The sequence below is a fragment of the Phacochoerus africanus genome, chromosome 11, assembly GCF_016906955.1.
Source record: "Phacochoerus africanus isolate WHEZ1 chromosome 11, ROS_Pafr_v1, whole genome shotgun sequence".
Classification (NCBI taxonomy): domain Eukaryota; kingdom Metazoa; phylum Chordata; class Mammalia; order Artiodactyla; family Suidae; genus Phacochoerus; species Phacochoerus africanus.
In genome coordinates this window covers 130887482-130898760 of record NC_062554.1, presented here as the reverse complement: position 1 = coordinate 130898760, position 11279 = coordinate 130887482, and the positions used below count along the sequence as shown (strand labels likewise).

Here is an 11279-nt window from a genome sequence, read left to right as displayed (position 1 = left end):
GCTCAAATCCCATGTTGCTGGTGCTGTGGCGAACGCGGAGAGGTGTAGCTCTGATTCGATCCCTAGCCTGGGAACTTCCATATGCCATGCATGTAGCATGAGGCCCTAAAAAGCAAAAAAAAAAAAAAAAAAACCTTAGCAACCTCAGCATATTTTTTTTTTGTTTCCTCCTTTGAGGCTTTCATCTTTTCGCTTAAAGGAAGCACTTTAGTTTCTAGTTGGCATAGCCAGCTCGCCAAAATCACTACTCTTGTGCTTTGGGACCATTAAGTAAAATAATGGCTACTTGTATACAAGCACTGTGATAGTCAATCTGATGAGATGGCTATGCCTTGACTAATGGCTGGGATACACCAGACCAAGGGATGATTCTCATCCCTAGGCAGGATGGAGCAGGATGCTACTCAGAAAGGCAGTAAGGCAGCAATTTAAAACTTATGAATTGTTTATTCCTGAAATCATTAAATATTTTTGGACCACAGTTGGCTCAGGCAACTGAAACCCCAGGAAGTGAAATCAAGGATAAGGAAAAACAACTGTGCTGTACACGTGGACGGATAGGTGGATTTGGGAACCAGTTTAAGCTCTTAGCATTAAGAACCTAGTAAATGAGTGTTCCCGACGTGGCGCGGTGGAAATGAATCCGACTAGGAACCATGAGATTTCGGGTTCGATCCCTGGCCTTGCTCAGCAGGTTAAGGATCCGGCGTTGCCTTGAGCTGTGACTCGGCCCGGATCTGGTGTTGCTGTGGCCTTGGTGTAGGCTGGCAGCTGTAGCTCCGATTCAATCCCTAGCCTGGGAACCTCCATGTGCAGCTGGTGCTGCCCTAGAAAAGGCAGAAAGAGTTTAAAAAAAAAAGAACCTAGGAAACGGATGTGCCTTTTACTCTACTTCCCATTACGAATCTGGCCTGTACAATACCTTTTCCACTTTCTCATTTATCCACTCTAAAACTGATTTCCTCCACTCCTATGCAACCAACTCACTTTTTTCTCTTTCAGTCTTACCTCTCCACCCTCAGCCCTCTATACTCCTCCAGGCCCCTTGCCTCTCAACCCCCACCCCTCTTCCCAATTTTAACCTATCCAAATCCTTCTTCAAAGATTTTTATCCCTTCTTTGGAATGCATTTATCAATTGTATTAACTATCTACTGCTATTTATTGTGAACTGATTTTTCAGCTGTTTTATCTCCCAAAAAGAAGTACACAAGTTTTTAAAGAAATTCTTTATACGAGAGACAGCATATTTACGATCGTCCTGAACTCATATGAACCAGGTTAACCCATTAACTACGTAATTTATAAGCTTAATGCCTATTAACCAAAACATCTCACATCCTTCTGAGTGTTTGAGTCTTTTCAGTTACTCTTTCAATTTCTACTCCAATTTTCACCCACACTTGTTCTCTTCCGCATCACTGTCCAGTAACCTGGTCCACCCTACATGTTAGCAACATTTATACTAACCCAGCTGTAATTTCCCTTACAATGGCTGAAGCCCAACTGTCTTCTACATAACCCAGCTTAGCATAGGAAGGAAGGCCATATGCACAAAACAATGAAGTAGATATTAAAATTAGTTTATTTTTCTACTTAACTTTTAATAAATGAGAAGAAACACAGTAGTCTGTCTCATAAGGAACATTTATAATACATAACAATCCATAAAGCCTCATGGTGAGGTAGGAACAGCTTTGGAAAACAACGCAGTCATAAAACATACAAAAAGTTAGGTAAAATGTTGCAGCACTAAAGACATTTTATCCACATTTCATGAGATGATAATTGCATTTAACTGTGCCACATTTGGCCCAAAGGACACCCTATGGCAGACGAAAAACAACACAACATGAGAGTTTCATAAAGAATCACAGAATACGCTGATACACTTCATTGTGCTGTTTTCAAGGCAGAACCATAACATGGCAATTTGTGTCTTTTTATATATAACCACGTATTAATTGTATGTTACATTCCCTTCAGCATCTTTTTGCCAAAGACACTGGACCATAAAGTTTTTGGTTTAAAAGTTTAAACTGAATGACATAGAAAAGGCTCTTGTGCCAGTGAAAATGACTGCTAAATACTCCAGAGCTTGTTAGTAAAACTAAATAGCATTGCCACATAGTATTGGTAGAACTACATCAAAATAGTGCTATTATAATTCCCGTTTCAGATGGTCAAACACTGTATGACAGTTTCAATTTAAAAAACAACAACAAAAAAACCCCTCCACCTTCCCAAGAGTTTTAACACTGTTTTATGACTTAACTGAAACTCTATTAAAATAAATATTTCTATATTGTAGGATAGTCTCCATATTTGTGTATGTGTGAACATCTTAAGACAGCAGGTAAATGACATATCATTCAGATATCTGCTTATAAACAGAAAAAAACTTCAACTCAATACCAGTTAGCCTACTAAATACTTCACATTAGGTTCCACAGGCCCTTTTCCCTTAAAACTTACAAAAATCCAAAATTAACTGAGGATGTTAACAAGATACAAACATACTAACATAGTCTTCTACCTGTTGTGACTTTTTCCAAGGTGCTCAGAGGTAATTTTTCCTGTTCAAATTACATTCCTTAGTTATTCAAACACATCGTTTTCTAAAATGTTCAAATACATATAGCAAAGTTTTTGTGATTAAAAAAAAATTTTTTTTTAGGCTCCAGTCCATAGTTTTACAATGCAGGTGCTCTTCAAAAACACCATATTAAAAAATCATATAAACTAAAAGCTGACAATGGAGAATTAAATCTCTCATTACTAAGGCGGCACTTGGCTTGGAAAAATGTCTGGGTTGGTTTTAATTCAGGCACATGCAGCACCTCCTTCTCACTAAATTGAGACAACAGACAAGTTTCTAAACACATATTCTAAATACACTGATCTTGCTCAAATATAAAAGAGCCAGCAGGAGAGATGCACCTCCTAAAACTGATGCAGTGTTATAAAACAGCATTTAAATATTGGGTTTAAGTCTCCTAATAATGCATGGTATTTCCCTCATTTTCTTTCAGGAAGGAATAAGCTATTTTGGAAAAGACACTTAAATCCCACAATATTTAAATATAAAAGCATTTTTTAAAAGATAATGCTAATATAGCTAAAAATGGGTTAGAAAGTGCATTGTAAAGAAATAAATAATATTCTCTGCTAAAACTCAAAAGGTGAGTCAGTGCCCACTGATTTCACTACTATGACAAAAGTCCTTTGAAAAAAGAGAATCCTATGGTACCACTTTGTTACATATGAACTATTTAAAATTATGAAGAGTGAAATAACTGAAATCTAAAGGCTGTTACTTTCAAAGCACTTTTGGAAAGAAAAAAAAAAAAAAAAGCCCTTGTCTCAAGCTTACATACCACTTTAAAACACCCTCATTCAGTTGATGTGTTATGCATTATGTAATCTTTAAGAAATAAACCAAATAGAGCATTGTAAAGAGAGCCTCACTGAATGTAATATATTTTACCAGTTATCCTTTTGTATGACTACTGAAATGTTTCTTGAGGACGTCAAAAAAATGGTTTTGTAGTTTAAAGCATTAAATCAGGAATGTCAATGATACAGACACTTTGTCTTGCTGACTCATGAGATTCCCCAATTTAGTGTTTAAAAAAAAAACTTTGCAAGTTAAGAATAACTACCAGTTGAGGAAATGAATCATAAAATATCAGATAAAAGTATTAAATAATCTAGATGTATTGCAAATTGGCAGGTTATGGTTTTGGCCCATTATAGTAAAGTGAACTTACAAACAATGTTCCTAAAATTACCTCATTCTCATTGGAAAAACTGGGTGCTCTTAAATAGGCCCATTGCCAGCAATAGGCTTATACTAGAAAAAAACACACCATCTACCACAAAAGATCATCCCTTTAAAAAGTGAACTGTCAAACGCCAACACTTTCATCTTAAGATCCATTGAACAATGAATTATTTATTTCAAATCCCAAAAGTTAGCCATCCCCAAAGTAGTCAGCTATAAAAGTTACTAAAGTAGTCAGGATACCTTGTTTCTAGAAAAATAGAGCTATACATGATAACTGATATTAATACTCATCCTTTTGAGGACAATAACTAGGTTCTTCACAAAGCATAACCCCTCTCTATCAAGAAAAATATAACTTAAATAACTTTAAGTAATATTGTGTATGGATTTGAAATCCATAGCAACATTGAAATAGCCAAGAAAAATTTCCTGTGTAGATACTGTGGCATCTTGCAAAATAAGCCACTACTGGAAGATCTGAGCAATATCAAGACAGAATGACTTATAGAATCTCAATTATTAACTTTGCCTTAACTAATTTTGTCTTTTGAGAATTTAATATCCAAACTGCATTAACCTTCAGATTTCTTCTCTCCCAAATCAATGGCTCTTGTCAAAGCACAAGCATTGCTGGTTGGGCTCAAGAAGCTCCACTTGAATCCATTCATGATTGGTCACTGTGAAATGACTAACTCAAGTTATTTCTAAAACCCACAATTTAAAAGTCTACCCATTAATAAGCCTTCATTTACCATGTAATTATTAAATTTAATGTCCTTAAAATATTTACTGTATATACTTTGTGAGTAAACTTTCAGCTCAATGTTTCTAATGCCAACCTTTCAAAGAAAGTAATGCTGGTGAACATGTCCATGTTTTAGACTGGCTTTGCTAAAAAGAAAAAAAAAGTTAAAAGTCTCAGAATAATTTAGAAATGTAGTCTGAATATTAACTTATATTTAATTTGGTAAATGTCCATCCCTGCTCTTACTACCCATATACGCTATTATGTGTACACTAGTGATCTCACTGTTTATCAGAATTCTCAGAAATATAAGATATGGGATATAGTAACTGATCTGTAGTATCATAAACACCCCATGTGAAGAACAAAAGGAACTTTTCCTAATAATATCCATGAGTCACTCTTAAAATATGCTGCCATTATGCTATGTAATGATCTCAAAAGGCAGGTAAATATTATATAAAACGTCAGAGGGAACAAACTTGATGATGATTTTTAAAGTTCTAGCAATTATAACTCTAATAAAATCTAATACTGGGGGAAAAGAAAAGCAGAGAAATTCCAGTAACAATTTTAATTTATTTATCCCCCTAATTAATTTTTTATCATGGAAAAACTGGAAATCAAGTGTCATATAAGGTTTATACTTACTTTAAACAAAAATGTAACATAGTGTTAAAACTGGCTTTCCAAAACTGTTACAGCATAGCTGTACTCTGCTCTAATAACCACAAAGTTGTAATATAGAACTCTGTTAAGCAGCCCCATTATGTTCTTACAAAAATAGAATTAAACTGTGTGACCAGACAAGGACTTCAATTACACTACTTGGCAAACATAGAGTTTCAATGGAGTCTTTTTCCTCTTGCAGTTTAAAGCAAAAGTCAAATATCACATCTTTTTCGAGACTCATAAAGATGATTCAGGTTGTTTGTTTGGCATTTTTTTAATCTCTATCACAACAGCAGGGATGTTTTCAACTTTAGTCCTCCTGGGCTTCTTCTCTAGATTGTCACTAAGTTCTAAACAAGAAATGCTAACTGCCGGGGCCTTTTCTGCATCCTTTCCAGATTGGGCTTGTGGCCGTGTCCCACAACATTGCTTCAAAGCACACTGAGTTCTGCAGGCAAGTTCACAAGGGACTACACTTGACTTAGAGCCTACGCTAGCAAATTCAGGTTGAATGGTGGTAGCGTGAATTCCGTGATTATGGAAAACGTCCTTAATGATCTTAGCCACCTGCATGTACGATGTCGGGTCTTCACATTTTATGTGAGCAGTGGCAATGATTCTGCTTCCAGCAAGTTGCCAAACATGTAATTCATGAACTTCCTCAACTCCTTCAACATCTCGAAGTTCTTTTATCAAATTTTTGATATCAATTTGTTTGGGAACAGTTTGGAGAAGAATAAGAGCAGACTCCTTAAGTAATGGATAAGTTGTGTAAAGAAGTATACAAACCATTACAATACAAAGAGTTGGATCTAAATATAGCACCCAGCAAGGACCAGCCTCATAAACTGTTGCATGAGTACTATTAATTAATTCTACAAATGCTTTGCAGGGGTCAGGAACACATGGATTCACACACATCTCCCCCTCAGGACAACCTTTCCAAGAAAAGTAAAAGACTAAGGCATTTACTACTACAATCACGGAACCCAAAGCATCTCCAAAGACATGCAGAAAAACTCCACGCATGTTAAGTTGTCCAGCCTTATCATCATCATCTTCCAATTCCACCTGGTCCGGTTCTCTGATAAGATTCCCATTCACTTGTACTTCCACTGCATCACTTCTGGACTTTTCTGGATCTACAAAGAAATAAAGATTCCGTATCAAACACACATCTAAAATGTTTACATAAACATTCTTGCCTAATTCCATTTAAGAAATGGAAGTGAACATTTTTCACAAAACATAATTTAAAAATGTGCTCAGGAATCTAATATAAACTGACATACTGGGAACAAGCCAGGACAGAATGGCCAGGCTAAATTAAGTCATTAAGATGATATTGCTTCCCCAACACTCCTAGCCACTCACTGTCCAACACTACCACTTCAAAAACAAAGGTTCATCTTTTCTGTATGTGTGTGTGTGCTTTTTGGCATATACCAAAAGGAAAACTAAACTGGACACTATCACTCCAAATTAAATGCAACTATGGATAAGTCTAATGCAAATGGCTAATTTGACACAGTTCTTTAGCCATCTTTTGTCATTAAGGTGTTAACTTTTACATTTTTTTTTTGGTCTTTTTGTTGCTGTTGTTGCTATTTCTTGGGCCGCTCCCTCGGCATATGGAGGTTCCCAGGCTAGGGGTTGAATCGGAGCTGTAGCCACCGGCCTACACCAGAGCCACAGCAACGCGGGATCTGAGCCGAGTCTGCAACCTACACCACGGCTCACCGCAACGCCGGATCGTTAACCCACTGAGCAAGGACAGGGACCGAACCCGCAACCTCATGGTTCCTAGTCGGATTCGTTAACCACTGCGCCACGACGGGAACTCCAACTTTTACATTTTTATCATTTATATAAATGAGTCTCTTAATGGAATGGGTTTAGAAACTGACACATCAACAATATAAACCTATCAACAATCACAGAGACTTAAGGAAAAGTTGGAACTATCATTATCATTACTACTTCCTAAATCAAACATAATGATCCTTTAAAAGAATTATACACACCAGAGCAGCTTAATTTTCTTTGGAATGACACCTTGCAGACTAGAGTGGGAGTGAGAGGATATGCAGTTGTTTACGAAACCTCTTCAAAGTACAACCTGAATTTCATTAACATAACATCCTGCATCTTGGATAAAGGAAAGCTGTCTATGTAGCATAAAACTAAGTGAATAAATATATATGGAAAAAATCTAGAAGGAAATACACAAGTTGTTAATATCACTGGGCTTGGGTAGTCAGGTATTAGATCGATTCCTTTTTCTGTCACCTTCAATGCCCATTTCCCAGATTTCCTTCAAAAGCACTTACGGTTTAGAATGAAAACTGTCCATTAAAAATATAAGCTGAATTACCATCACTTATCTTCCTATGATTATGGAAATTCCTAAGTGAAATGTTAAACATGCCCAGACAGGTCCGAAGTCTAAGATTTTCAGGGTTTGGTTTAGATTTTAGAAAATTACCTGAAACATACACGGCTGTCCATAAGAAGAACCTTGAACCAGGGTTTTGAACTCAGGCAAGTCAATCGCTAGATAGTTGGCTCGGGATACATCAAGAAACTTGTTGGAAGGGCCTCAGAACTACTTGGGCAGAGCAAGGTCCCAAACAGCCAACAACTAAGGACCAGCGGGGGATTCTCTCCGTTGGCCGACAGGGTCAAGAAATTGAATTAGGAAGCAGTTTGGATCCTGCTAACGCCCAAATCAGACAATCTCTTAAAACGGCAGCCTGAGAAGACAGCCAAGTGTGGGGTGCGGACTGCAGGGGGCTGACGGTCACCCCTGACCTTTGTCTGCTCTCACAGCCGCGAAGCCTCGTCTACACCCCCCCGCCCAACCCCCGAAGCGTTCGCGGGCTCATGACACCAGGCTGAAAGGGGGAAACCTGTTTCCGCGCCTTCTGGGCGGGCGCGGGACCGGGAAGGAGCGGCGAGGCGGCGGTGCGGCGCGGCGCGGTCCGCTGGGCACCAGGGGGCGTGCGGGCCACCCCGCCCGGGGCCACCCGGGGTCTGGGCTCCCCAGGGCCAACCACCTGCGGCGGCGACCACCTCACCTGTCCGGTCCAATTTCAGCCCGTTGGAGTTGCTGCTCTTGGCCACCAGGATGTTGGTCTCCTCCTGGTCGGTTCCCTGCTCCCCTGGGGCCGCGTTGCTGTCGCTACCGCCGGCGCGGCTGCTCTTGCCGCGGCCCCCCTTGGGGAAGCCGTGGCCGTGGCCGTGCCCCCCGTGCGAGTGGCCGTGGCCGGAGTCGTTGCCGAAGCCGCTGTGATGGTGGAAGAGGCAGAGCCCCAGCACGTTGACCACCAGCCCCGCCACTCCGACCCCGAGGACCACCAGCGGCTGCTGCATCTCGTGCGGCTCGATGAAGCGCTCGATGGCCTCCAGCAGGATGGCGAAGCAGAGGCCGGTCAGGAAGATGGCGTTCACCAGAGCCCCCATCACTTCGGCCCGGATCCAGCCGAACGTGTTCTTCTGGGTGGCGTGGGTCCGCCGGGCGAAGCGCTCGGCCACCAGCGCCACCACCAGCGCCAGCACGTCCGACAGCATGTGGAAGGAGTCCGAGAGCATCGCCAGCGACGAGGTCACCCGGCTCACCACCACCTCCAGGACCATGAACATGAAGGTCAGTAACAGCATGCAGAGCAGCCGGCCCCGGTTCCGACCCCAGCACCCCATGGCTGCGGCTTAGGGGCCCGCCGAGCGCGGCCCGGACACTCGTGAGGCGGCGGCGGCGGCGAGGCGCCGAGGGCCGGCGGCCCGGCAACGGAGGAGGAAGGGCGCCGCCGGGCTCTCACCGCCGGAGCCCGGCCGCTCGGGAGCCTGCGGTGGGGCCTCCGCCGCCGGACAGGGGCGAGCCCGGGGTCAAGCCGCCGCGCCCCCGCGCCTGCGGGCGTCCCCGGCGGGCCGGTGGCGCGCAGCTCCTCAGGCGTCTGTCCTCGGAGCCGGCGCGGAGGCCCGGCTCAGCCCCAGCAGCCCCCACACCCACGGCGGGGCGGCGGAGGTGGGGAACTGGGGCTCCTGGAGCCGGTGGACCAAGAGCCGGAGCAGGAGCGGGCGGGCGACGGGCAGCTCTGCGCTGTGAAGACTCCAAGCATCTGCCGGCTCTCCGCGCAGGTCTCCCTCTCTCAGGTCTCCCTCCGGTGTGGCTCGGACCGAGGAGCCGACGCCTGAAGAGCTGAAGAGGCGGCAGCAACCGCAGCTGCACTCGGCCCGGTGTCGGGCGCCTTCTTCGCCCCCCCGCCTTTGCAGACGGTTTACAAAAAAACTTTGCTTTGCACTCGGAACCCCCGTTTTCACACGGACCCGAGCGTGACAAGGCCTCGCCGCCCCGCCCACCAGGCCCGGTATGCTTCCCCATTGGCCAGGACCTCCTCACGACAGCCGCCGCGCCCCGCCTATCCGCGCTGACTATTGGATGGAGCCCAGCGGGGCGGGAGGGGGCGGTGTCGCGGCTCTAACAGATAGGGGCGGGGCCTTTCCCTTCGGGAGCCGGGCGTGGGCCGGGGGCCGCGGCCGGGTGCAGCGCCTGGCGTCGTGGGGGAGGGTGGGGGGCGCGGGCCGCGTGCAGCAGGAGGGGGAGGGGCGGGGCGGGGCAGACGGGGTCCTCCCGGCGCGGCGGGGCTCTTGCTCTGGCGCTGCGGGTTCTCGCAGCTCCCAGCACACCTACGGGGTCCGGCAGCAAACAGACTTTGATCTCCGAGCCGGGTCCACGTGGGGCGGGCCGCGCGGCCGCCGTGTGACAGGCGGCAGCCTGGGAAGGGCCGAAAGGGGGAGCCCCTGTGTGCGGGGCCCTCGGGTGGGCCCTCCTGTCAAAAAGCCCCGAGATTAGGCCGACAGACTCGAAAGCAAGGGCAGCACGCAACTTGTGACTCCGCTCCACACCCAGCTGAGGAGTTAGTCCGAGGCGGTCCTGCGAGGGGATGAAGGGAATCTTTGTAAATGTTTCAATAAAGCAAAGCACCCGCATCACCACCATCCCCAGGAGACCTTGTGTGAAGCCCTATATTTCTGTCACTGATTATCTAAGGGCCACTTAGGTACAGACTTAAAGCAGGAGAAACCTGGGTTCTGGCCCTCGCTTTGCCACTAGCCAGCTGTCTGGCTTTGAGCAAGTCAACTCATCTCTCTCGACCTGTTTCTTCATCAAGTAAAGGATTGGTCAAGAGAAATTCTTACGATTCCTCCCGACTCTCAAATTCTAAGACTCTATGATTTAACGAACATTTTATTTAGAGACTACAAACAGCAGAACCCCGTGTTGGTTGCTATGGGGAAAGGGAGGGGCAGTAAGAATACAGAAGAATGAGCTTCTGTCCAGGTGGAGGTAAAATATAAACATATAAAAATTTTAAATTATGATGAAATATCCCTATTAAATGGTGTCAACACTAGTTGAGATTGGTTACATATGTGCTGTGCTCTGGGTGGAGATTAAGCTGATTTGAAAGGGAAGGCTTGCTGCTTCATTTACGGAGGGGTGGCTTGAGTCAGAGTGGCCTGAAGGGGACTCTCAATGGGCTCACCACAGCCCCTGGACAGCAGGAAGGCCCTCCAACTGCTCTGGATTGCTGTGAGACAAAGGCAGTGTCAGGGTCTGTATATAAGGCTTATTTGCCGCCCCCCCCACCCCATTTACAAAATATTTCTTATTTCTATAAAAAGTTTTTCACGTGTGTATGATGTTTCTCATCTCCCCCGCCCCCGACCAGAGAACCAGATCCTTATCTCTTTCTGTGCTGCTGAATAGAAAAGAACTGGGGGGCGATTTCTGAGAGGTTATAAAGGAAGAATTGATAGGATTTGATGATTAATTGGGTCTTGGGAGAGTGAAAGATGATGAGGGGAATTTAACAAAGATAGTTTTTAACCTGACAAGGAAGATACTGCTTTAAAAGATGAGGAAGTTGGGAGGAGGGGGCAGGGAGTTGATTTTAAGGGGGGAAACCGTCTGGTTTTTTTTTTTTTTTTTGTCTTTTGTCTTTTTGTTGTTGTTGTTGTTGCTATTTCTTGGGCCGCTCCCTCGGCATATGGAGGTTCCCAGGCTAGGGATCCA

The 11279-nt window shown here is 44.3% G+C and overlaps 1 protein-coding gene across 2 annotated transcripts; it reads right to left on the bottom strand.

Annotated features, from left to right (window-relative positions):
* Positions 1 to 1561: 1561 nt before the first annotated feature.
* On the bottom strand, positions 1562 to 9528 carry SLC30A1 (solute carrier family 30 member 1). Of its 2 annotated transcripts, XM_047753076.1 has the most exons (3): positions 8281 to 9528; positions 7228 to 7266; positions 1562 to 6345 (listed from the first exon to the last, which is right to left on the bottom strand). In XM_047753076.1, the coding sequence occupies exons 1-3, from the start codon at positions 8900 to 8902 to the stop codon at positions 5441 to 5443; spliced, it is 1566 nt and encodes a 521-aa protein (XP_047609032.1). In that variant the 5' UTR covers positions 8903 to 9528; the 3' UTR covers positions 1562 to 5440. The 2 variants fall into 2 exon arrangements, with proteins under 2 accessions (XP_047609032.1, XP_047609033.1); XM_047753077.1 differs by lacking the exon at positions 7228 to 7266 and having other exon boundaries at positions 8281 to 9523.
* Positions 9529 to 11279: the final 1751 nt, after the last annotated feature.

Excerpts from the sequence above, each read along its gene's own strand:
- SLC30A1 (XM_047753076.1), bottom strand. The coding sequence starts at position 8,902 with ATGGGGTGCTGGGGTCGGAACCGGGGCCGGCTGCTCTGCATGCTGTTA. Across the intron at positions 7,267-8,280 it reads GCTGAAATTGGACCGGACAG|TCTGCAAGGTGTCATTCCAA; the intron begins GTGAGGTGGTCG and ends CTCCCACTCTAG. Across the intron at positions 6,346-7,227 it reads AAGAAAATTAAGCTGCTCTG|ATCCAGAAAAGTCCAGAAGT; the intron begins GTGTGTATAATT and ends ATTTCTTTGTAG.